The 26857-nt window shown below is 39.2% G+C and overlaps 1 protein-coding gene across 2 annotated transcripts in view; it reads right to left on the reverse strand.

Annotated features, from left to right (window-relative positions):
• Positions 1 to 26857, reverse strand: part of M1AP (meiosis 1 associated protein) — a 63029-nt gene that overhangs the window by 17489 nt on the left and 18683 nt on the right. For both annotated transcript variants that reach the window (XM_026482133.4, XM_057309305.1), the window contains exons 3-4: positions 25429 to 25597; positions 3004 to 3177 (exon numbers count right to left, since the gene is read on the reverse strand). In XM_026482133.4, the coding sequence (XP_026337918.3) occupies positions 3004 to 3177; positions 25429 to 25597 (343 nt within the window). The remainder of the gene's footprint in view (positions 1 to 3003; positions 3178 to 25428; positions 25598 to 26857) is intronic.

The raw sequence follows: 26857 nt of genomic DNA on the forward strand, positions 1-26857 counted from the left end.
AAAGCAGAAGTCAGGGAGTCAGCTGACAGCTACTGTTTCTCTGTGGGCTCTTCTAGGGACATTCAGGGGAGGAGGGGGAATAAGTTCCTAAAATGGTTTATTTTTTAATTCCCCAAAGAAACCTGAGGGTAGAACCTTCTGGAGCATCATTGTGGCAAGAGACAACAGTTCTGAGGGGGCTTCACCCAGGTATGAATTATTTATCAAGGTATTATGCCCTTCTGTATTAAGGTTCTGCTCTGGCAGGGACATTCACATGCCACAGTGTACGATGTGCTGTTGCCTGAGGCTTGCAGCCTTGAGACTACAAAATGTTTCAATAAATTGTATCCCAGGTTTGAATACTGTTAACAAACATGACGTAAAAATAAAAGCAGAAATAATGTAGAAAAAGAGATAGGATGGCAGAATAGAGGTCAGATCCAGCTGGCCCTCCTGGGCCCAGCAATCAGACGTAGCCATTAATTCTGGGTAAGACGGTCTTGGCCTGCTCTGTCTCAGAGCCCAGGAAGTCAGTAGGAGGGGCTTGGCCTAGGACTCCCCTCATTTCCTCTGTGCCTGACTTCTCCATTGTTAGATATCTGGGCTTTAGAACTAGAGAGCTGTATTCATCTGGCTGAGATTATCAACTCTGGTTGTAATAAGAATCACCTTTTTATTAAGGAACTTTTAAAAGATACTGATGTCTGAGCCCTACCTCACACTAGTGAAATTGGGATCTCTGGAGATGGAATCCAGATACCCGTATTTTTAAAAAGTCCCTCATGTGATTCTTACTGCAGCCAGGGCTGAGAACTACTGGGACTATAGTCTCAACAGTGTTCTGAAGCTGGGAAAGCTGTCTTAGCAGGACTTGAGTCTAGAATCAGGTGTGCTTCTCACCACCCTGAACCCATGAAACGAGAAAAGACACTCATCTGAAGCTGACTGTGCACTCTGTCAGAAGGAGGCCTCTGAGGGAAGCACCTAGAGAAGCCGGTGAAGGGCCCTGGGCAACTACAGAAGAAGGTGGAGTGGGTGGAGAAACTTGTAAGGAGTCAAAGTGAACATCTGAGGAGCAGTCCTCAAAAGATTCTAGAGTAGGAGAGCTCAGCGTTCTGTATTGTTTTGTTTCATTTTTTATAGTGAGCCACATTTCCAGGAATCCAGTGTGGTAATGCACCATATTTTTAAAAAAAACAACGGATAGCTATCGCATGGTCTTTTTGCAGTTGTATAAACTCTCAGGTGGGTCACACCCACCCTGCAGGAGGGCTACTTTCCCTAGACCTCACTCCAAGTGCACCTGGTCATCTGGATTCCAGTGTAGGCCTCCCTAGCAGAAGAGCTGGTGAATCTGGATCTAAGTTTCACCATGCACCCAGAAGACCTGCAGATTTCCAAAAAATGACTGCAGATAGAGATAAAGAGTCTGGCTCTGACCCTGGTACTGAAAGCCATGGAAAGAGGGAGGGGAAAGGTAGAGAAATTCTCAACTATACCGTGGGAAAGTGCTGTACAACAGTTGAAGAAAGGCTGGTTGCTGGAGTTCCCAGCCTTGGAGGGCCCCAGCCCTCCTTTTGAGAGAAGTGCCCAGCATGAGGCAGCATCTTTGTTTAGAACTGCCCAGAGTGAAGCAGGTTGTATAGTAGGTAAGGGTCCAGGTTCTGGAGGAGACAGACCTGGGTTTGAGGAATGTTTTCTGGGCTGAGTATAGTCAAATGTACAAAATACAGATTTCTAATCTTAAGAGTTAAGAGTGGGCTCTGGAGTTGCCTAACTTCAAATTCTGCTATTAATTTTTCTGTGCTGTCCTGGGAAAATGTCTAATTTCTCCAAGTCTCAGTTTTCTCATCTGTAAATCAGGGAGATAATATTGGTATTTAATTGATTCTAAGACACATTTTTCTCCCCACATACTAACATCTCTATATGTGTCTTAAAATTGCCATTGGCCAGACACACAATCCAAACACTTACTTACTACCTTAACTTCTCAGTAAGGACAAAATAATATTTCTAAGGGATAAGAAAGCACTGTGTCATGTTTAATTGGCAGTGTTTTTCTTTCTTAGTTGTACATAAAGTAATGGTGTATCTCATAACTGACAGCATCTTAGATTCAATGACATATGATAACAGTACCTGCTTCATGATGGTGGGTGAAGATGAAATGGGATAATGCAGAAAAGGAGGTAACATGGTGCTTGGGGAAAAATAGATATGAAGTGGATTCCAGAAGATGGGACAGGGAGGAATTGGCACCATCAGCCTTGGACAAAAGGAGTGGAAAGGAGGTCCAGGGAAGATTTATACACCAAGGAAAGACAGATTGAAATCAAGGTAAGTCATCAAAGGCATCCCAGGCCCTAGGTTGAAATGGGAGTGTGGGGAGGGGTGGGTGGGTAAAGATCTGATGGCTATCCCCAGAAAGAAAGGATCACCATGTGTCTTCCCCTTTGGTGGTGGGAGTCTATACCCATATTTCTCATTGAACTCCTGCCTCTACTAGTTGGGCTACTAGTTGTCCTCCGTGGGGCCCGCCTCTGTAGTTACTTTCGTTTACCTCAGTTTGGTGTCCTCCTATCCAGAAGATCTCTATTTAATCTTGGTTTAATCTTGGTTCTTTACCTTCTCACAGGCTGTGTTGTTAATTGTTGAGGTACCAGCATGCCTCAAGTTATTAGATCAATAATATCTACTACAATTCAAAATGAAAAACTTGAGGAAAATATATGATTCATTCACCTCTTATTTAGTTTAGGTGCTGCCCTATTATTGAGGTATCTAAGTCTTTGCTCCTAAATTAATTGACCCTTGCTGTCTAGGCTTAATTAGGTTCAGTTTTTCTAACTGTGGTTACTTTTTAGAAATTCTTTTCTTACTCCTTGTGCTTACACTGCACAGCCTCCTCCAGTCCCTAAACCTCAACTACTGTGTATTCTGATGACTCACAAATCTACAGTCTTAATCTGAGACTAGGATAATCATAGCCTATATAATATGTCTTTTGGGGGTGTGTACTTGAATCATCTCTGGATCTGGAAATGTTGCTGAAACACTGTGAAGGAAGAAGAAGATGGATATGTTCTTGGTCTGTTCCATTGTTATGTAGCCAGGCTTTGAAGAAAATCTCCATGCTGACAACATCATTGTCTATAGTCTGGAGGTCAATGTCAGTTCCCAGGATAGAACTCTCTGCAGAAGAAAGGGAATTAGTGGGTAAAGTGTTTAATTCTTTAATTGTAAACTTTGAAAAATGTAAAAATTTATATGTACCCATCTTTTGACTGTAAATTCTACCCCCTAGATATCTAGCTTAGAGACATTCTTAGATAGTACATATGGACACATATGCAAAGATGTGCAGTACGGCATTGTTGTAATAACAAATAATCAACACCTCAAACAGGAAGCAATTCAAATACCCATCAATAGGGGAATGTTTAAATAAATTATGGCACACTCAACCTTTGGAGAATTATGCAGCTGTTAACAAACTAAGTTAAGTTAAATGTAAGCTAGGAGACGGTAAGTAAATAAGTAAAGTTGTAGAACAGATGTATAGTATGAACCATTTATATAAAAATAAAATTAAAAAAAAAATGAAACCCTTGGCCTAAGTACATACATATGTATGTAAATGCCTTTTACAAAGGTCTGGAAGGCTACCATCAAACTGTTAATGGTGGGCAGGAGTGGAAACAGGGCAGAGTTCTGAAATATGTTTCTTTTTTATTATTCGTACTTCTCTTCTGTTTGAATTTTATTGTATTTAAAAAACACTCTGGAGGGGTGCTTGGGTGGCTCAGATGGTTAAGCGTCTGCCTTAGGCTCAGGTCATGATCCCAGGTCCTCGGATCGAGCCTCAAGTTAGGCTGCTTCTCTCTCTCACTCTGCTGCTCCCCCTGCTTGTGCTCTCTCGCTCTCTCAGTCAAATAAATAAATAAAATCTTAACAAAAATAAAAAAAAAATAAAAAACACTCTGGAATACAAAAATAGCCAAAAAATAATAGAGCAATGCAAGTTAAATACTTAGTTAACGAGGGGGAGCTTCAGCTTCTTCAGCTCCTATTATTTAGTTATTTAAAAAGATTTTATTTGTTTATTTATGAGAGCAAGAGAACACAAGCAGGGGGGAGCAGCAAAAGGAGAGGGAGAAGCAGGTTCCCCACTAAGCAGGGAGTCCAACGATGACATGGGGTTCGCTTCCAGGACCCTGGGATCATGACCTGAGCCAAAGGCAGACACTTAACCAACTAAGCCACCTAGGCACCGCTTCTTCAGCTCTTATTTCACAGGAAAAATGTATTCAATTATTACTTCTGCTATAAAAAACACATTTTTTAAAAAAGTAAAAGAAAAAAATAGTGCACTCCTGAGCTTCATCTCAGACATAGATTATACACATTTGTCATTGGCATGCTGTAACTTACAAGTGTGATTAGCAGCCAGGAAGACAGAAATGGTCTAGTAGAGTGTGATTTGATTCCAAATCTGAGTGAATGGACCTGGGTATGTGGGGTGATGAGGCTTTGCTGGTCTACTTCCTCTTTTAGGCAACACTTGCTCAGGAACTGGGGTCTGGGTCTGCAGGTAAAGGTTATCAGTAAAAGCCATATATAAGGTAGTAGAGGAAGCACAGAGAGAGGAAATGAGGCAAGAGCTGGAAAGAAACCTAAGAGGAACCTGATTTTTTTTTCTCCTTACCATGAGGGGCTCTCTCAAATACTTTTACAAAGAGCCTAAGAAAATTGATGAATTAACTTCTGTGTATGACTCATAGACCCCAGAGAGAAGGCTGGTTTATTTCTAGAACGACATTCCTTGAGGACAAGGCGGCAGAGGTGGCCGACTCTCCACAGGGAACAAAGGGCTTCAGTCCAGCGTGTTGGTACCCACACAGGGGAGGTGTGGTGAGACTCAGATGACTTCATGTCATATTTAATGACTTATTCTGTGGCTGAAAAGAGTCTCCAAATGCATTTCTCTTTGACCAGTATGATTAAAACTCTGCCATCTTCCATGAACAGTTCTGAGGATTCATTAACCATGTATTTCATTCATTCTATCAAGCAGTAATTTTAATTGTGTACTATACAGAAGATGAAATATTGTACACAGCACAAAGATTATATGATACTCTTTTCCCTTAAGAAGTTTATAAAGCTATGTTATTCTTGACCATTCCTCCTCAAACTGTCATCTGCCACATTTATGTACTCGGTACTACTGTGATAAATATGAAGTCACCGCCCAAGAAATGTTCCTCGTGAGTAAAGAGAAAGTATCTTTTTAACAACATGAGTTTTGTCAGAGGCAAAACAAGAAGTAATTTAATTTTTCTAAGCCTGAGGCCTGGGCTTCAATTTGAGTAACAAGTATGGAAAGAACTGAACCCAAAACTTCAGAAAGGCCATATCATTATTAAAGCATGAGAAGGCAGATACAAAATGAAAGACATGGAATTGAGTGAAGGCTCTTTAAAAGTGGAGAGGATAATAGGGTTTAGCTTTCAAACAACAGATTTTGCAGAAGAGAAATAAGTGTTTCTTTTCTTTTTCCCAGGGAAAGAGTGGAAGATTAGAAACTCCTACCATGGCAATATAAGGAGACCACAGCAACTTATCTCCCACCAAAAACCTGGAAACAGAAAAACAGGACTTTCCTTAGATAGTTAAACTACAATATCAACAGAGTGGTGAGGCCAATGAAAAATAGTTACCTTAAGAAAAGAGAATGGCTTACTGACCAGAGCAAGATTTGGCTATAGCCTATGGATGAGACTGGCTTATCCACAGAATGAATGTGTCCATTAGAAGGGGAAAGGGTTGGCCGGAAATGGAGCACAGAGAAAGGAAGCAACAGGAGAAGGCACAGGTAGTGCCCATCTGAGTGTGACTCAGAGGAGAGGGCATGCTGGCGCTGGCTGTGTTTGTCAAGTCTCTGCTGTTCTTGGTGTTATGATGGTTATGGTTCTCCATCTAAGATATTCTGACTTATACTTTGGTCTTCAGCGGTAAGGTGAGTCTATCTCTGAGATGCTGCTGACAGAATCAACTTTCTAATCCTGCAAAGCTGAAGAACCAAGCCTGAAATGTGCTGCCTTTATGAAGGAAAATGCCAGCCTTCCCTGCAGACACCCCATCAATGTTCCTGAAGTTTTTTCCAATTTCTTAACCTACAGGTTCTTGGGAGATCCACAGAGCTTCTTCATTTGCAAAAGTTCTCATGTAATCCCCATAGAGGCTCCGTACTTCAGATTTGAGTCCACAGTTTTGCAGGCTCAGAAGGGAGTCAGCAGTTTCTCAGGGACAGTCACATTGGCCAAGCTAAAGACGAATCTGGAAACCAGAACACACTAGAGGGAGAACTTTTTATCCATTTTCTGTCACTGGTTCAGGCATTCCTTTCCTTGTGCCTGGATCATGGCAGTAGTGTCTTAGTTGTCCTATCAATTCCATTCCTTCCCCTCCAGTACTTATGTACTACTACCAGTTAATTTTTCTAAAACATGGTTTCATCAGTTCCCTCCTTTGCTAAAGACCACATACTGCCTTCCTTGGACATTTTCTTTATTCGCCTTACTCACCCTGTACACTTGATTCTACTCATTATTCCTCAAATACCCCACTCTTCCCTTCTGTGATGGCTCATACGGTTCGTCCCCACCCCTCCCTGTCGAGATCCTATATGCCTATTCATTCCCCATTCCCTAGCTCAGTAGCTAGCTTAGAGCTGAAGCTTAGCAAATGCCTGTTGAGTTCAACAATGCTCCCCCTCCTCAGCTCTAACTACTTTTTCCTGTAACTCTTCTGCTTCAACTAAATTAGTCTCCTTGCCACATGACTTCCTTCCTTCCTTAGAGCGTTTATTACTCTGTCAATCCATGGCTCACTCCTCCCCCAAAACTCAGCTCCAAACTGACTCTGTCCCGGAAGTTAGGTTTAATTATATCCTCCCTTATTCGGGTTTAATCATCAACTCTTGCGTATCTGTGGACTTCATTTGGGCAATACTAATTACTCTTGCTAATCTGTTTCTTCAGAAGGGTTTTCTTCACTTTCCGTGAGTTTATGAAAATGGTGGGATGTGATGGAAAGAGCAGGATTTGAATTGCAACTTGAAATAGTTATGTGACTTTGGACAAAGTGGGGGTAGTACAACCTATTTCATAGTTATAGTGAGACATGAGAAGTGAGATGATTATCTATGAATGGGATGCCTAGGTCCAACAAATGGCATTTTCTTCCTTTTCTCTCATCAACAAAATGATTTGCTCTTACAAGATAAGACAGTGCTTTCCTTTTTTAAAAAACTTCTCCCCCCCGTCACTTCCCTTGGCGACTGCTTTCTCCCCACCACTAACATGTAAGAACACCAAAGGCAGAGAACTGTGTTTCTCACAGATACAATGAAATGTGCTAAACCGGGCACCTGGGTGGCTCAGTTGGTTAAGCTTTTGCCCTTGGCTCAGGTCATGATCCCAGGGTCCTGGGATGGAGCCCCACATCGGGCTCACTGCTCGTCAGGGAGTCTGCCTCTCCTTCTGCCCCCACCCCCAACTCGTGCTCTCTCTTCTTCCCTTTCCCTTTCTCTCACAAAAATAAATAAATAAAATCTTAAAAAAAAAAAGAAATGTGGTAAACCTGGGGAATGGGAAGAGACCTGTCTCTCCCCAGATGTTGAAGAGCAGCTCCCATCTTGACTAGAGAGCAGGGCACTGGGCACTGAATGAGACGGTCCCACTGACGGTATGAAATAAGAAGGTTACAGGAGTGTGGCTCTGAGTATTTGGGCGGTGAGGACGAGGAAGGACTGGTTCACTGCCGCCAAGCTGTGGTCAGCATTCACATTCAGTGTTTGGACTTGCCCTGCCCTCCTGTGGCCACAAGTAGTGACACCATTTACTGAGCTCTTGTGGAAGGCCCACAATAATAGGAAAAACTAACAGAGCCAAATGATTGAAAATAAGGTAATGCCTAACGCAGTCCTTCTCAGAATTCAACCCAAAAACAAGGTTACAAAATGGAAATGTGTTTAAGATAGGAGAATGCAACACTTTAACACACAAACAGACATAGAATATCTAAAGTAGAGACCTAGGAAAATGATGCTCCAGCTTAGTCCTGTAGATCCTCCCCAGTCCCACAAAGGCCCTGACCTATAGGCCAGAACTGTTCCTTTCCAAATGGCCCTCATATGGTCTGTTCTTGAGCAGGATGGACTTTAGAGGTTCTGGGAACCCCCTGAAATTGTATATAACTCCATCTGTATGTGCATAGGTGTATTCTAATGGGGTAGAGGAGGGGGACAGGTCCTTAATTTTTATCAGATTCTTGAGAGTGCTGTGACTCCAAAAATGTAAAAGGCCCCTGCAAAAACTATGGAACTGTGATATCTTGGCCTTCCCAGGCCAGTTGGCAATCAGTGTTGTCTAGCTTCTGAATATGGGAGTAGTACAGGATGTTAATAACTAGGATAAGTAATCAGAGTAGACAAAGTTTGCTCAGGAACAACTGTGCAGAGTCATTTAGCCACTGTATTTAAAATCAACAATGGCATGAGGGTAATCTCCAATAGCTCACAGTGTTGGGGGCAACCTGGCTTGTCTTTCTGAGCTAGTGTGCCTCATTTATGGAGGTGATGCTTGGACCCTGGGAAAAAGGAGAAGCTCCTTGAAAGGAGGTAGCAGGGTAGTGATGATTATAATGGTGCAGACTCTCTAGAGAAGTGAGTGCAGGACTGACCAAGTGGTGACCATCTTCCTAAGGTTCTAATCTACAAGAGCAAAACATCATTAGAACTGCAATGAGAATAGAGAGACTTTATTTCCCAGAACTCTTCTCAGAGAGAGTAGTGATGTCATTCATTCATTCATCCTTTCATTCATTTGTCATTCAAATAATTATTTATTAATGCCTTCTATGATCCAGGCACTGATTGTGTCAACAAAGAAAGAGACAAATTCTCTGCTTTTGTGGCTTACATTCTAGTGGGAGAAGAAACAATAAACAATCAATAAACAAACAGTGGAAACAAAAAACAATTACAGATAATGATAGGTACTATGAATAAAAATAAAGCACGATAAGGGTATGGTGTGTGTGTGTGTGTGTGTATAAGACAGAGAGAGAATTTTTAGTTTGGGGGTCAGGTAAGTATTCTCTAAGAAGGTGATAATTGAGCAGAGTCTTAAACTAAGTGAAGGGGTGAGTCATGAAAGTGAAGGAGTGGGTCTTGCTATCCATGCTACTGGAGGAAAAACAAGAAAGCTAAAGAAGAATAAGGGAGGAAGTAAGGACTGGCTGATAAGCTGCTGGGTGAAGGATGAGAACCTCAAAGGAGCATGCTCAGGTAACAAAGGTAGTCATTGCAGTCGCTTCTAAGAAGGGTGGGTTCCATTACTGCAAGGCTTAGGTTTTCCTTAGGAAAGTGTGCAAGATGGGGGCAGAGCAGGGCCAGCACTCCTTTCCTTTCTCTTTCTAGCTTTGGCTCCTAAACAATTGTTGAATTAGTATTTTAAAAATATTTGTTTGCAGGTATACAAAACTATTAGCTTGTGTGGAATGCCCACATGTCTCTGCTCAGCCATCCCACACGTTATTTCCTGTTCTGTGGTGGTAGTGAGTGGTGGTGGAAGGAGAGGAAAGGAATCTGGGAATCCCATGAGCAGAGCTCAAGCAGAGACCCATCAGCGTGGAGTGGACATGCCTCTTTCCTAGCTCTAGGTCGTTAACCAGAGAGTTCCATGGTAGACGGTCAAGCTGATACAGCCTGAGGTGGGCTAAAAAAAGACTCAACTGTTAACTAAAGAGTAAAATCATTGCAAAATGATTTACAGTGGCTGCTTTACACTGTTAGTGACAAGCTCAGGAACAATGCCTCCCCCCAGCTCTGACACAGATACCAACCTAATTTCAAAGTAAGCATATGAATTAGGAAAAGAAAATATTTCCAAAGCAATTGCTTTGGCTGGGAGATTTTAGAATCTCTTTTTCTCAGGCTGTATATTTCTAAAGGAGCAGAAGCCTGTGACTACTGGTGGAGACTGCTCCGTGGGGAGAAGCTGCACTGCATCCCTACACCTCTGGAGCCCTGGGAACAATCCCGAGTGACAAGGAGCTGACAGTATTCCCTGCTAGCCAATCTGTTTTGAGTTGCATAACTTGCCCTGCTCTGGCCAGCCCCAGCCAAGAGGAGATCCTGGAGACAGATGCAGGAAAGGAGAGTCTTGGTTAGTGAAGGGGGTGTGTACACCTGAGGGCACCAGGTGTAGCACCTTATCCCCCTCTGTGCCTGCAGCACTAGCACAGTGTCTGGCATACAACAGGAGCTCAGTAAATGCTGCACCACCAGCCTGTTGCTTGCTTTGCGACCTTAGACTAATCTCTTCATCACTCTAAGCTCAATTTCCCATCTGTAAAGTGGGAATGGTAGTAATACCGAGGCTTAGGGCTCATTTGAGTATAAAACGATGACACCTGAAAGCACTCTAACTTTAAAGCATCACGCAACTATAAGGGATGGAAGATTAGAAAGCTGTCTTGCAGCTGTCTACATGTGAACATTTTAGTCAGGAAAATCCAGTGCCATTTCTTTCTTTTCTTCCTTCCTTCCCTCCTTTCCTTCCTCCCTCCCTTCCTTCCTTCCTTCCTTCCTTCCTTCCTTTCTTCCTTCCTTCCTTCCTTCCTGTGATATTTTTCTCTTCAGGAAAGTATATGATCCAAGTTGTAAGAAAATACATTTTATCTATGGGCCTTAAGAGCTCTATTTTCATTTTATAAAAAAAAAATGCAACCCACATGCAAAAGAGGTTGGTCCCTACTGATTGAGATATATCAAAGTCTAAGCATAGTTTGACTTGGAAAACACTAGACTTAGAAGGTATTTAAAGGGTTCTCTTTTTCTGCACAAACATATTTACATATTCTATAAGCAAAAGAGCATTTGATGTAAATTGCAATGCAAATCTGAAAAGCTGACTGGGAGAAAGTGTTTTCATAGGCAGTGCGTTGAGGGCGAACAGGGAAATGGGTTATTTAGGAGGTTTGCATGAAGAGGAAGTGGGGCTAGGAAGGCATTGCATCTATTGGTATGGCCCCAAGAACTAGCCTAAGGAGATTTGCCTCTGTAATGCCCAAGGAAGCCAAGGTAAAGATTTACTCTGAAGTGAAAACAAAAGTAGGAGGAACCAAGAAAGAACATAATATTCACTGGGGAGCTAGGCAGAAGAAGGAATAGTTTTAAAAAGACATGGAAGCCTAAGAAAATCCTAAAATATGTCTAGACAGACTATGTGACAGCTTTGTGATCCTGCATATGTATATACATTTTTGTATTTTTGGAGGTGTGTCTTCAAGGTATTGGATTTCTAGGAGTGGGAGTGGCGAGTAAATGCACATGCCCCAAAACCAAATAATGTAATTAAAATGTGGGCAGAAGACATGAATAGACAGTTTTCCAAAGAAGACATACAGATGGTCAACAGACACATGAAAAGATGCTCAACATCACTGATCATCAGAGAAATGCAAATCTAAACTATAATGAGAGATCACCTCACACCTATCAGAATGGCTAAAGTCAATAATACAGGAGACAACAGGTGTCGGTGAGGATGTGGGGAAAGGGGAACCCTCTTGCACTATTGGTGGGAATGCAAACTAGTGCAGCACTCTGGAAAACAGTATGGAGTTTCCTCAAAAAGTTAAAAATAGAACTACTCTATGATCCAGCAATTGCAGTACTAAGTATTTACCCAAAGAATTACAAAAATACCAATTCAAAGGGATACATGCACCTCAATGTTTATAGCAGCATTATCTACAACTGCCAAACTATGGAAAACAGCCCAAGTGTCCACCGACTGATGAACTGATAAAGAAGATGTCATATATACATATGTATATACATATACACATACACACACATACATATATAGAATGGAATATTACTCAGCCATAAAAAAGAAATCTGCAATGAAATCTTGCCATTTGCCATTGGATGGAGCTAGAGAGTATTATCCTAAGCAAAATGAATCAATCAGAGAAAAACAAATACTATATGATTTCTCTCATATGAAGAATTTAAGAAGCAAAATAAACGAGCATGGGGAAAAAAAGAGAGGGGTGGTTGCAAACCAAGAAACAGACTCTTAACTACAGAGAACAAACTGATGGTTACCAGAGGGGAGATGGGGAGGGATGGGTTAAATAGGTGATGGGTACTGAGGAGGGCACTTGTGATGAGCACCAGGTGTTGTATGGAAGTGACGAATCACTGTATTGTACATCTGAAACTAATATTACACTGTATGTTAACAAACCGGAATTTAAATAAAAACTTAAAAAAAAACTAAAATAGAAAAATAAATGTTCAATAAATGAATCAACAAAAACAAAAACAAAACAAAAAGTAAATACACATTTCATTTTGTTAGATATTGCCAAATATCCCTCCAAAAGAGTTGTGCACTGTACATTCTATCAGCAATCCAAATGTGTTCTCATACTTTTTAACTTTTGCAAATCTAATAGATGGAAAGTAGTATGTTGGTGTGGTCTTAATTTTCATTTCTCTAATTATGAGTGAGGTTGAGCATATTTTCATATGTTTAAGGGTCATTAAAAAATATCTTTTGAATTTTCCTTGCATGTCTTTTGTCCATTTTTCTGCAGGGTTTTGGTCTTTTTCTCCAAAGTTTTTAAGTCTTCTTTTTATATTAGAGATATTAGCCCTTCCTCTCCATGTCCCCACCACCCACCCAAGATATAAACTGCAAATACTTTCTCCAATTTTTTCAGTTATCTTTTGACTTCATTTATGGTGCCTTTTGGCATGCCATATTTTTCTTTTGCTATATTTTTATTTTTACATAGTTAAACAAATTACTGCACATGGATTTTGAGTCACAGGTAGAGAAACTTTCCCTATTCTAAAATTATAAAGGTATTCACCAATGTTTTCTTTTACTACTCTTTAAATATTATTCTTTACTTGGAATACTTTCTAGATGGTAACCAGTTGCCCCAGCACCTCTTTCGGAACAAGTCCATCTGTGCCCTTGTAATTTGAGAGGCCACCTTTATCCTATACTAAATTTATGTCTGTATTTGTGTCTATTTCTGTCCCCAATTAGTCCTTGTATTGTGCTAACTAGTGCTCCAGTGCTAGGTATATGATGGGGCTGATTTCAGATGGGGAAGTGGCCAGATTGTCCAAGGCTGGGTGGGAATAACACAGGTCATTCGCCGAAGTAAAGCAGAAGTATGTGCTTCTGTAGGTGTTAGGGGATGAGAAGGAGAAAAGAGGAGGAGAGAAAAGTTGGGATTTAATCGGAAGAACTTTTAAGTCATAGTCTTGTAAATACAGAGAGAAATGATGGAGGACTTGAGTTTACTGAAGTGAATGGAATATAGAAAAGGAAGTAAAAAGAAAGAACCAAACTGATCAATAGTGAAAGGGGTCTTCCAGTCTGGTTGGGTTCTAATTTCCTTATAAATAATAGCTATAAACTCTAGATAATATAGTTTAAAAAAGCAACAACTATCTGAGGACTGTGGAGACTGAACAAAGGTAGATTTCAGAGAGGAACTGAAACTTGGGAGCAAGTGACCAGCAAAGAATGAGTTCCCTGAGGGTGGCCCAGTTGTAACAGTGTGAACTTAGTATAGCAGCTAAAACTTCACTAGAAAGGCCTCAGTCTTTTACTGGCCTTACCAGGGGAAGAAGCCACGGGCAACGAGAGCCCATAGAAAGTGAGGAAGAAATCCAAGAAAGGAGAGAGCCTGAGAACGCTAAATTATGTGTTTAAAACTCAGTCCAGGCACCTTGCTGACCCTTGCACTACATGTGCATGGGACAAACTGAAAGCAGCTCATAGTTGAGGCTTAAAGAATGCAACTGAGATCTGAGTCCCTGACTACTGCAGGCCAAGACAGGTTGCACTTTGCATCTAACAAAGTTAGCTGTCTACCAAAACAAACATTTTTCACAGTAATATACTAGAATCTGGAGTTCCGATAACAACATTCACAAAATACAACCCAAATGTTTTTGGCATACAGAGTCAGAAAATGTGACCCAGTCTCAAAGGAATATACACTCAACAGATGCAAACACCAATATGATAAAGGTATCAAACTTATCAAAGATTTTAAAACAGCATAATTATATAACTATACATATAAATTATAATTATGCTCAACAAGGAATGGAAAATATGTTCATAATGAATGAAAAGATAGGAAATATCAGGGAAATAGAAAATATAAAAAATAATATGGAAATTTTAGAGCTGAAAAATATAATATCTGAACAAGAAAATTCACTGCGTGGGTTTGGGAATGAGAGATGAGAGGCAATGAATTTAAAGATAGGTCAATGGAGATAATTTAATCTTAAAAAGAGAAAGAAAAAAAATCTGAACAAGATAAAACCAACCACAGAGGCTTGGAAAACTGTAAAACAATTTAAAAAGGTTTAACTTGTGGGTAATTGGAGTCCCAGAAAAAGAGACAAAGGGGAATGAGATGGAAAAAATATCTGAGGAGATGATGACAGGGAATTTCCCATATTGAATCAAGGATATAAATTTATAGGTTGTGATACTGTGGCTTATAATAAGAAATACATATTTGGTCTTTGTCTTGTTTCTGGCAGAGCTCCTAAAACCTTTGGAATTTCCTAAGTGAGAAAGCAATAAAGGTATCTTTTGTCATGTTAATGAGGCGACGTTTGGAAAGCACCTAAGGATGGGGTCAGTTGCTAGAGGAGTCAGTCCCGTGATTAGAGGTTGGAACTTTCAGTTCCACACTGTGACCTCTGGGGAGGAGAAAGGGACCCAGAAGTTGAATCACTTGTCGACCAATGATTTAATCAACTGTGCCTATGTAATGAATTCCCCATGAAAACCCCTAAAAGGATGTGGTTCAGAGAGCTTCTGGATTGATGAACATGTAGAGATTTGGGGAGAGTGGTGTGCTGGGAGAGGGCATGAAAGCTCTGATCCTCTGTTCTCACACTTCGTCCTATGCATTTCTTTTATTGGGCTGTTCCTGATTTATATCCTCCTATAATAAAATGGTAATCTAGTAAGTAAAATGTTTCTCTGAGTTCTGTGAACCACTCTAACAAATTACTCAAATCCAATGAGGTGGTCATCGGAACTTCTGATCTATAGCTGATCAATCAGAAGCATAGGTGACAACCTGGACTTGTGATTAGTATCTGGTATGTGTGTGTGTGCGTGTGCACATGTGTGAGCTTTTTTTGTGGGACTGAGCCCTTAATTTGTGGATCTGATTTGTCTCTGGATACCGCCAGAATTGAGTTAAGTTGTAGGACACCCAGCTGGTGTAGAATTGCTTGCAGAAAAATGCCCCTACACATTGAAATTGGGTACAGAATGGTTATAGATTCAAGAAGCTCAGTGAACCCTAAATAAGAAATCTGTGCCTAGTCACATCATTGTAAAGCTGCTGAAAAACAAACATAAGGAGAAAATTCTTAAAAGCTGCCAGATAAATGATCCTTTACATACAGGGGAAAGTGATTCAAGGACTGTGATATTTAATTAGAAACCACGGAAGGCCAGAAGATAGTGGAACAACATTTTTAACATGCTGAAAGAAAAAAAATATTCTGTCAACCCATAATTATATATACAAGAAAAATACTCTTCAAGAATGAAGATGAAATATGCATTTTCAGATAAATAACAACTAAGAGAATTTGTCACCATCAGAACTAGCTATAAGAAATACAAAAATTCTTTGAGCTGAAGGTCATAATATCCAAAGGAAACTTGGATCTTCAGGAATGAGTGAAGAGCATTGGAAAAGAAAAGAATATTTTTCTCTTAGTCTCTTCAAAATACATGATTGTTTAAAGCAAAATTTATAATACTGTCTTGTGTAATTTATAACGTAGATGTAATCCACATGGCAACTTCTAAATAAAAGACAGTATGTGTCTGTGTGTGTGTGAAGGGGATAAATGGACCTACATGGTTGCAAAGTTTATATATTTCACATGAAATGGTTCTATATTAATTCTAAGTAGGCTGCAGAAAAGTTAAAAAATATCTTTTAATCCCTGTAAGGTTTCTACATTTTATGTAAAATATAATAATCTTATTTTATTTATTTTATTTATTTATTAGAGAGAGAGAGAGAGCACAAGTGGGGAGGGAGTAGCAGAGGGAGAAGGAGAAGCAGGCTCCCTGCTGTGCAGGGAGCCAGACGTGGGGCTCCTTGGGATCATGACCTGAGCTGAAGGCAAACAACTGATTGAGCCACCCAGGTACCCCTCTTATTTTTTTTTAAGTGACCTCTATACCCAATGTGGGGCTCAAACTCACAATCCAGGATCAAGCGTCTCATGCTCCACCGACTGAGCCAGCGAGGCACCCTAAAGTATTGTAATCTTGCAGCTTCTATGTTTTATGCAAAGTGGTACTATACTGACTCTGAGTAGACTGTGAAAAGTTAAGGATCTATAACATAATCCCTAGAGAAGCCACTAAAAAGTAATGTAAGGAAATATAGCTAAATTACAAAATATAAATTAAAACAGAATTCTAAAAATATTAATAATCTAAAAAAGTGGGAAAGCAGTGAAAGGGTGAACAAAAACCAGAGGAGACAAAAAATAAAATGGTATACCTAAATCCAACTGTATCAATACTTATGGTAAATATTAATGGACTATATACTCCAAATAAAAGGCAGAGATTAACAGAATGGATAAAAAGCAAGACCCATTTACATGCTGTGTATAAGAGGTACACTTTAATATAAAGGCACAAATGGGTTGAAATAAATGGATGAAAAAAGATGAACAATAAACACAGTAAGACCCAACAAAAATAAAAACATGTCATACAAAGATTTGTTTATGGATATTTGCAGCAGCTTTAGTCACAATAGCCAAAAATTGGAAACAACTGAAACACCCATTAACAGGTGAATGGTTAAACAAAATGTGGCATATTCATACAATATACCACTAGTCAGCAATAATAAGAAACTATGGTATAAACAACAACATAGATTAATCTCAAAGTCTGAAACAAGTACTATATGATTCCATTTATGTAAAATTCGAACTAATCTACACACAAGAGATACATCGTAGCATACACTAGGGAATGAATCGGGAGGGAAGGAGCGTAAAGGGGCAAAACGAATCTTTTAAGGATGATAGAAATGTTCTGTATTTTGATTGTAGTGATGATTTGTTGGCATATGCAACTGTCAAAACTCATTGAATTTACACTTTGAATGGGTACAATGTACAGTGTGTAAAATATTTCTTCATAATCTTGGAGAGGAAATTTTTAAAAAATTTCTATTTTCAAATAACTTTAGATTTTCTGTTGAACTCTAAAAAAATTCTTTAATTCAATTTAAAAAAGGGAAGAACTAACATTTTCTGAGACCATGGCTTCTGTTAATGAAATAAGCAGATGTCTCTCTGTATTGAAAATCTTTAGGTAATAAATACAACAGTGGTTCTAATTTAGTCTTAACACCACAGGGAAATGACTTTAATGTGGTTATCAAAGACAAACTCAATGAACAGCTGCGTTTTCTGGTCTATTTTCTAAGACACTGGCAGGGGAAACAATATGTGGAGTTTGACAATTGCACTGAAGCATGAAGCATATAAGTTTTGTTTTTGTTTTTGTTTTTACTTTTTTTTCTGAACTCCTTTAGGAAGCAATGAATCTTTACCTTCTATGTTTGGATTGTTAACATTGGTGTTTTCTGAGAACACATATGGATACAATAGCTTTCCAAAAGAGTTGATATTAATCCCTAGCAAAGTCTAGAGGAAATACTAAACAGATGGTTTGTGAGCACTTAGAAAGGGAACCTGATATCCTTGTGTACAAGGCCGAGAAGTGCAGGCTGGCTGACAGCATCGTTAGGTTGATTTGTAACTGGCTGAAAGACTTGTATACTCAACAAGTACGCTGCTGTCAGTCTGGACAGATGCCCTCTGGATGCCAAAGTGCATTGATCATACCAGCCATTTTAATTCTGGTATATTTATTACTTAGCCATTCTTTAGAAAGCTATTATAAAATTTTTATTATATGCAAATGAACACATGGAACATTTATGTAAGCTATAAGCACAACACCAATAGGAACATTCATGAATCCTTTATTCAACTTAAGATGTAGAATATCAACAATACTACTAAGATATCTGTATCCTTTTTCCTGATCTTCTCCAAGGGAAACCTTGCCACATTGAATTTTTTTTTTTAATTTTCTTTTCCTTTTAAAAGTAGTTTCATTATTTTAAACAAATGTTTTATTATTTTAATTTTGCTTGAACTTTATAAAGAGGTATCATATTTTATATCTTTGGTTATCTGCTTTTTTCTCAATATTGAGACAATTCATCCACATTGTATGTAGCTGTGGTTCATTCATTTTCATAACTATATGATATTCCACTTCGTGAATATACCTTATAATATTTATTCATGCCTCATTCAATGGACATTTTGAGTGGTTTCTAATTTTTTGACTTTTTGAATAATATCAATATTCACATTCCTGTATGTGTTTCTAGGTACACATTTGTAGAAGTTTTTGTGGAGATATTCTCCTAGGAGTGGAATTGCTGGATTATAGGATATTGTGAATGTAACTTTACAACAAAATGACAAGCTGTGTACCAAATTTACACTCTATCAGTGTATAAGAGTTTCTACTGCTCTGCTACTGTAAACACTACAGTGAAACTTCTTGCAAACTAGTGGGCATAAAATGATATATCATTATTTCAATTTGTATTTCCCTGTTTAATAATGAGGGTGATAAATTTTCTTATATTAATTTACCACTAACATTTCCTCTTCTGTGAAATGCCCATTCAGATCTTTTGCTCATTTCAAAATTGGATTTTTTTAAGAAGTTGTTTAATGTGGACACCAGCTCTTTATCGGTCATTTGAATTAGATATAGAGTTACGATTTGTCTTATCACTTTCTTTTTTTTTTTTTAAGATTTTATTTATTTATTTGACAGAGAGAGAGACAGCCAGCGAGAGAGGGAACAAAGACAGGGGGAGTGGGAGAGGAAGAAGCAGGCCCCCAGCGGCAGAGCCTGATGTGGGGCTCAATCCCAGGACTCTGGGATCACGCCCTGAGTCGAAGGCAGACGCTTAACAACTGAGCCACCCAGGCACCCGTCTTATCACTTTCTTATGGTGTCTTTTGAGACTGGGGGGTGTATTTGGTTGTTTTCTTATTTCTTTTCCCCTTCCTTCCTTCCCTCCTTCCCTCCCTTCCTTCCTTCCACTTGTGGAAGAGTTTGTATAGGATTGGACTGATCTGTTCCTTGAAAGCTTGATAGAACTCAATTGTAAAGCCATCTAAGATTGGTACATTATGGGAACCATTCAGATCTTTTATTCGTGAGTTAAATTTGATATCTTTTTAGGAATGTGTCCATTTTTGTCTAAATGTTTGAATTCATAGTTCTATCTGCAGTTATGTTCCCTTTTCCCAACCCTAACATAGTTTCTTCTGTTTTTTTCCCTTCTCTTTTTCCTTCATTAGTTTCACCAGAGGATTCTCTGTTTATCAGTTTTTTCAAAGAACCAGTGTTTGAATTGTTATTTCTATTGCCCTTTTCAACTAGGGCAGTAAAGAGAATGGTAAAGTATGGGAGATTTGGAGTCAGACTGCTTAGACTTGAATCCTTATTCTATCTCTTAACTGAGAAACCTTGGGAAAGCTAATGTGCACAAGGAACTATGCCATAGTTTCTTCATCTAGATACATGAGGATTAATAAGATAATATGTGGAAACTATTTATTTATCTATCTCTATATATCTATATATTTCAGAGAAGGAGGAGGGGCAAAGGGAGAGGAAGAGAGAAACTCTCAAACAGGCTCCATGCCCAGCACATGAGCCCAATGCAGGGCTCGATCTCATAACTCTGAGATCATGACCTGAACTGAAATCAAGAGTCAGATGCTTAACCAACTGAGCCATCCAGGTGCCCCTGTGGAAACGATTTAGAAAAGAAAGTGTTTGGACAGTAAGTGTTTAATAAATGTTGCTATTATTATGATCCATAAACAAAAGTTAGAGTAGGTTAAGAGACTGTGGCTTTTATTTCATATATCTTTTCCTTGAGGCTCAGAACTTACTTAAAAATGAGTAAAGCTAGCAGCATTATTCCCTCCATCAATGGCTCTTTTATGGAGTTAACTTTGGCTGCTGGAATTGCTCTCCTAGACCCTAAATTTATGATCAAGATCCAGCATTAGGGATCTGCTCTAATGAGCAGGGTTGGCATATATGTAAAGAGGGCATATAAAGATAAAGAAGACCACCAGCTTCCCCTGTGAGAGGTATACCTCCTCATAACTCTGTTTCACAGACCAACACTTCTAGTCCTCTTTTAAGAGCAAAAGAGGAACAAAATGGATAAATAATGGAAAAGAAAAGCTACAAAAACTGTGGGAAAAGTTTTATAACATTATGTTACATGAAAACAAAATACCACATATGTGAATTATAACTATCTAACCTAAACATGATTGTGAAAACCGAGAAACAACGTGCAAAAATAAAATCAGTATAATCAGATAGTAGAATTATGAATGATTTTAAATCTAAAAAAAATTTTATGGTCGTATCTTTTTTCTCAATAAAATATTTTTAGAGTTTGAATTTTTCTCAGTAAAAGGGCATATATAAAAAGGTTCTACTACTACTACTACTTTTTTTTTTAATTTTATTTATTTATTTGTCAGAAAGAGAGAGAGAAGACACAAGCAGGGGGAGCAGAGGGCAGAAGGAGAAGCAGGCTCACCGCCAAGCAATGAGTCTGATGCAGGACTCGATCCCAGGACCCTGGGATCATGACCTGAGCAGAAGGCAGATGCTTAACCAACTGAGCAACCCCAGCGTCCCATACTATTACTACTATTAATATCACAAATAATGTTTATTTACTGCTCATATGTGCCAGGCACTCTTCTAAGTGCTTTATATGCAAGGTGTATTTAATCCTCATAAAAACCTTATGAGGCAGCTACTCTTATTAGCCCTATTTTGTAAATGAAAAAATTGTGGAATAAAAAGTTTAAGTAACTGTTCAAGGTCACACAATTCTTCAGTAAAATGTAAAAATCCAACTGGATGGTTGAATAAATAGTGATGAATTTATACAGTAAAATGCTTCCTAGCTGTTAAAAGGAATAGATTAGTTCTCTATGTGTCAATATGAAAAAAAAATTGGATAATAAGACAAATGAAAAACTAAAAATGTAGACAGAACAGTGAGTACTGTATAGTTACATTTTTGTGAAAGTGTTGATAACAACAATGTTACATGTGTGTCCATATCCATGTAGTGTAAGGAAAATTATTCAGCAGAATGTGCCCTGCCCTGCTAATGGTGGTTATCTCTGGAGAGCAGAATTTTGGGTCATTTTGAATGGTCTATATTATACTTATGCAATATTTTAATTTGTACAACTTGTAATAAAAAACGGTAAAATGACCAGACAAAAGCTACTACAAAGAGAGCTAGACTGGATCTTCCAGCTAAATTTTAAAATAAAGAAAAAATGCACCAGTTAGACCAAGCAGGAGCAGATGAAAAGAAGCACCATTTATGGGGCGCCTGGGTGGCTCAGTCAGTTAAGTGTCTGCTTTCAGCTCAGATCATGGTCCCAGGATCCTGGCATCGAGTCCCACGTTGGGCTTCCCGCTCAGCGGGGAGTCTGCTTCTCCCTCTACCCCTCCTTCTTGCTCGTGCTCTCTCTCTCTAAAATAAATAAATAAAATCTTAAAAAAAAAAGAAGCACCAATTGTGTGGTTGAAAGAAAATATATAATAGGCTATATGGTCTGAATATTTATAGAAAACCTTAACTTATATGAATGTGATTTAAAGTTACTCTTTTCATTTTGGATTTTGTTAAAAAATTTTCTAAAATGTGAATCTACTTTCTTCATTCCTAAGTTCATTTTTATTTTGATGATTCTGGATCTTGCAGTCTCCAAGTCATCTTTATAATTAGTTCTCACTGCGTAGGACTGCACTAAAGGAGGCAGAATTTTGACTGATTGAAGGACATACTCTCACAGTTATTTTTAAAATGAATCTGCATCAACATTTCCCTGTAACTGGTCTCTCTAAAAGTGGAGTAGAGAAACTTTCTCTTTAATAGATGATCATGGTTACCAGAGTTAACAAAAATTAGACTCCAGAAGTGCTTGAATTAATTCATGATATTCATGGGCTACAAAGGGAAGCTATGAGTGTTTGACATATGAGCCTAACTATTTGAGTTGACGTCTGAGAGGGTGACCATCACCTCTCCCAAGTCATTTGTTTTTTTCCATTAATTCACTTATTTTTTCAAGAAACATTTATTGAGAATCTACTATGTGCCAGGCTGAATGATATATGCTGGTGATACAAAATACATCAGACACGGTCTTATCCTCAGATAACTTACAGTCCACTTGGGACCTGGCCATTAAAAACAAATCTCAGAAATATTAAACCACCCATATGCAGAAATTTTCAGAAGTATTAACAAGATTAGCTGACTTTTACTGAACATTTATTATATACTAATGAACACACATCATCTCATTTAATCCACACAATTACTGCATAGGGCAGGAATTAGTAACTAAGGCTTAGACAGACTAAGTGCCTCACTCAAAGTTACACAGCTAGTAAGTGACAGAACTGGAGTTTAGACTCAGACAACCTGATTCTGGAACTCTCACCTTTTTGAGAATGGAGAAGTTGCTTTTGCTAATCTTTTCATAAGGACACCAAGATGAGGCAAACATCAATGGAATATAATAGTTATGAGGAAAGTACAGGCAAACTGGGAAGATTTCAAGCTATGAACCATACATATACTTAGCCCACAAAGAGGAATTACAAGCAATTTATGGGGTGATGCATTATTTATAAGCAAATAGGAGGTTACAAGATCATCAGCAGTGACACAAGGTAGAAAGCAGTCTTCCTGAATGTAAAAGCTCTTCTATACAGCTCTAGCCCACCAACTATTCTAAATAAAGGCATCAGGTGACCTCTCAGTACTCTGAGGTCTGTGCCACTAGAGATACAGGAAATTCTTAATGGATACAGTCACTGAAGGGAGAAAAGGACATAGTCCATGCCTGATATATCCATGGCCAAAGAGAAAGAAAAAGAGCTTCTCTCTCGCAGATTCAGTTTGAGAACATACTAGGGAGGACTCTGGTGACCTGAGGAACTACGATGGCCTCACCTGGGTGATGGCCCACTCTTTGACCAGGAAGGTAAGGTGTTACTAGAGAATGGGGATTCAGGGGATGCTGGGCAGACCTAGATCTTTCTCCACAGGTGTCATCAATTCATTCAACAAATATCACCTGTAATCTAGGATATGCTACACACTGAGACACAGAAATGAGTAAGACAAATTCCTAATCCCAAGGTACTTAGAATTTAATCCAGAAAGAAAAGGTACCAAATAGTTTACAGATTAGAGGAGAAGATAAAATTATCACACAATTAAACAATGGTGAACAATTCTCCATGGCATTTAATCAAGTGCTAAATTGTTTGGTACACACCACAGGTGATATTGTTGTTCTAAGGAGAGGAAAATCAATATAGCAATCAGGAACATGAATTAGACCTTAAGGGTTGGGGAGGATTTGGCTGGAAGAGGATAAGGGAAGGAACTCAGAGGAAAGAAGAGGGAATTCAAAGGAAAAGACAACTATAAGTGAAGAGATGGAGAGAGAAAGAAAGACATTCAGTGAGGAGACTGGCTTGAGAAAAGCAGAGTGTGCCAAGTGGGTAAGAGCTCATAAGTCACACAGCTAAGGCTGTTTATCCTTCCTTCTGGACCAGAACAATGTCAGTGGCCTCATGATGCTGGAAGGACCTACATGTGTCAGGATTTGAGGGGAAACACACTCTTAGTTTCTAACTCTCTGACCTAATTAGTGGGTTATCTAAGTGTGACCAGGAAGAGATCAATAGTATCAGAACAGGGACTCCTCCCATGTGCACAACCTTGGAGAAGGCCAATACATCCAAAAAGGACTGCTGAAGGGTGAACAGTAACTTGAGTGTTGGATAAATTAAAATTGGTTAAAAATCTCTTAAACTCCATAATTTGGGAAACTGTCCTTGACTTTCTGACCAAAATCTTTTCATAAATTTCCACTGCCTTAGAACGAAATCTAAATGTCTTAGAATGGCATGTATGACCTTTCTTTTTTTTTTTTTTTTTAAAGATTTTATTTATTTATGTGACAGAGAGACAGCCAGCGAGAGAGAGGGAACACAGCAGGGGGAGTGGGAGAGGAAGAAGCAGGCTCACAGCGGAGGAGCCCGATGGGGGACTCAATCCCGGTACGCCGGGATCACGCCCTGAGCCGAAGGCAGACGCCTTAACGACTGCGCTACCCAGGCGCCCTTGTATGGCCTTTCTTGATCAAATCCTTGCCTACCTTTACAGACTTACTCCTGCTTCTGCCTGACCGACTCTAGTCATAGGGAAACATGGGCACTGCCCTGGAAGTTGATTAATCTTGCTTTCTCATGCCACCACATCTCATTTTGAGTGCTCTTTTCTTCTTCCTCTACATGACTAATTCCTATATGTTTTTTAAGACTCAGAATATTTGCTATTCTAGGAAATTTAGAATTATTAGTAATTTATGTAGGATTTATTGGCAGGGACCTGGGCACCAGCGGTTGCTGGGTTGGAGTAGGCAGGTTGGGGACACCAGAGCTGGGAAGCTAGCAACTGAGAACCCCATTATGGGGAGGTGGGAAGGACACAGGAGGCAGAGCATGCATGAGATGACACTTTAATCCCTTGGCACATGCTCCATTGTTTCACCAAACTTCACTTGTAAAATATAAATTCAAAGATAAAATTATTAAGAATTTCAAGAGAGCAACCAAAGAGCATTAAATCCTAAGCATAGGGTTTTTCTGAATGCTGGGCCCTGTGTGACTATACTGGTCATAAGTCCATGAAACCAGTCCTGCATATAAGTCTGTTTATTCAGCATTGGTTATAATAGCGAAGTGTAATAAACCAAATTGGTCATTAATAAGTGATTAAACAAACTATGGTCCAAACACAGTAAGAAAGTCATGTAGCCAGTAAAAAATAAGACAGATCTATAGACACTAACATAGATAGCTGTCAATGCACAAAGAAGGTTATAGACTATTATGTATGTCATGATCCTGTTAAAATAGTAAATATATACTTAATATATATTAGGCTTATATATACACTTAAAAACACCTGTCTGAATTGTAGTGAAATCTGTTGACTTCATTTCATTGAAGAACAAAAAAGACCATGGAAAATAATCTTCCTGACTACTCATTAAAATTCTTTTTTACCTTTTCCTTTAATTCTTACCATCACTGCTAGGCTCTTCAGCAGGGGATACTGAGTCCGTATACGCTAGGTCTCCCTTTGTGATCTCAACCACCTGAAGTCTCCTGACCCTGCCTAGGTCTGTATCTTTCAATCCTTCCTCCAGTTGTTTGACCACCTCTTTTCCAGGCTGGGAAGTCAGAACAGTAATCTGGAAATAAATCCAAGAATCAATGTGTCTACTTTCCCTGATGTACAGAGTGAAGAACATAGCAGGTTAGATCTGGAGGACAGACACAGCAGAAGTCTGTGGCAGTGGCTACTGTCTTTGAAGCAAAGAAGAAGATTTCATGGTAACTTACAAATCAAATTTCATTTGACAGATTCTGGTGGGAGAGGTCTGGTGGGACAAATTGTCACAGGACGCTTCCCAACAGGTGAGGCCTACCCCAGAAAGTGACCAGTGAGAAGTCATTCCTGTGTTTTAGTTTTTTAAGATTGCTTGAAGCACTGGTAGCATCTCTCATGCTCAAAATGCTTTGATTTTACAAGGCAACAAAGAAATAGAACCCTTAAATTCCAGTCACTAAGTGTGTACTAAATATCAGAGAGCCTCTATGCTTCTTTCGCATGGTGGTGCTTCTACATAGATTTCTCTCCTTGTTCAACCTGGATACACGTGAACTGTTTCTTTTGTTTTCTTAATTCTAAGATGTACTCACTCTTTTTTTTTTTTTAAAGATTTTTATTTATTTATTTGACAGCGATAGAGACAGCCAGCGAGAGAGGGAACACAAGCAGGGGTAGTGGGAGAGGAAGAGGCAGGCTTCCAGTGGAGGAGCCTGATGTGGGGCTCGATCGCAGAACGCCGGGATCACGCCCTGAGCCAAAGGCAGACGCTTAACGACTGAGCCACCCAGGCGCCCCTATAATGTACTCACTCTTGATCAATGTATCTAACCTGAAGGAATATTGAAGTGTTTGTGTATAATCTGAATGTTTTATTTCACCTGAATGAATATGCTGTTACGTTTTCATTAGCAGTTTTGTCTTGAATTTAAAAATCTGGAAGGCAAATATTAAACATATGCAATTCTCTTTTGCACCTGGACATTTTTTTTTGGTACTTGGATTTTTTTTTTTTTAAGGGAGAAAGAGTTGAGTGAGAGCATGGAGGGAGTGCATGCAAAGGGAGAGGAAGAAAGGATTTTAAGCAGGCTCCACCAGGAGCATGGAGCCTGATGCAGGGTTCAATCTCACGATCCTGAGATCATGACCTGAGCTGAAATGAAGAGTCAGACACTTAACCGACTGAGCCACCCAAATGCCCCAGGGCTTGGACATTTTTGATTAATGAAGAAGGATGCAGATAAAAGCACAGTTATTTTTTTAAATGCATCTGTTTGATGCCTGAGGTTTCCAAAGACTGAATGTGTTTTAACTCACAGTCACTCATGCACCCAGTGGCGTA

This window comes from Ursus arctos, unplaced genomic scaffold, assembly GCF_023065955.2.
Source record: "Ursus arctos isolate Adak ecotype North America unplaced genomic scaffold, UrsArc2.0 scaffold_8, whole genome shotgun sequence".
Lineage (NCBI taxonomy): Eukaryota > Metazoa > Chordata > Mammalia > Carnivora > Ursidae > Ursus > Ursus arctos.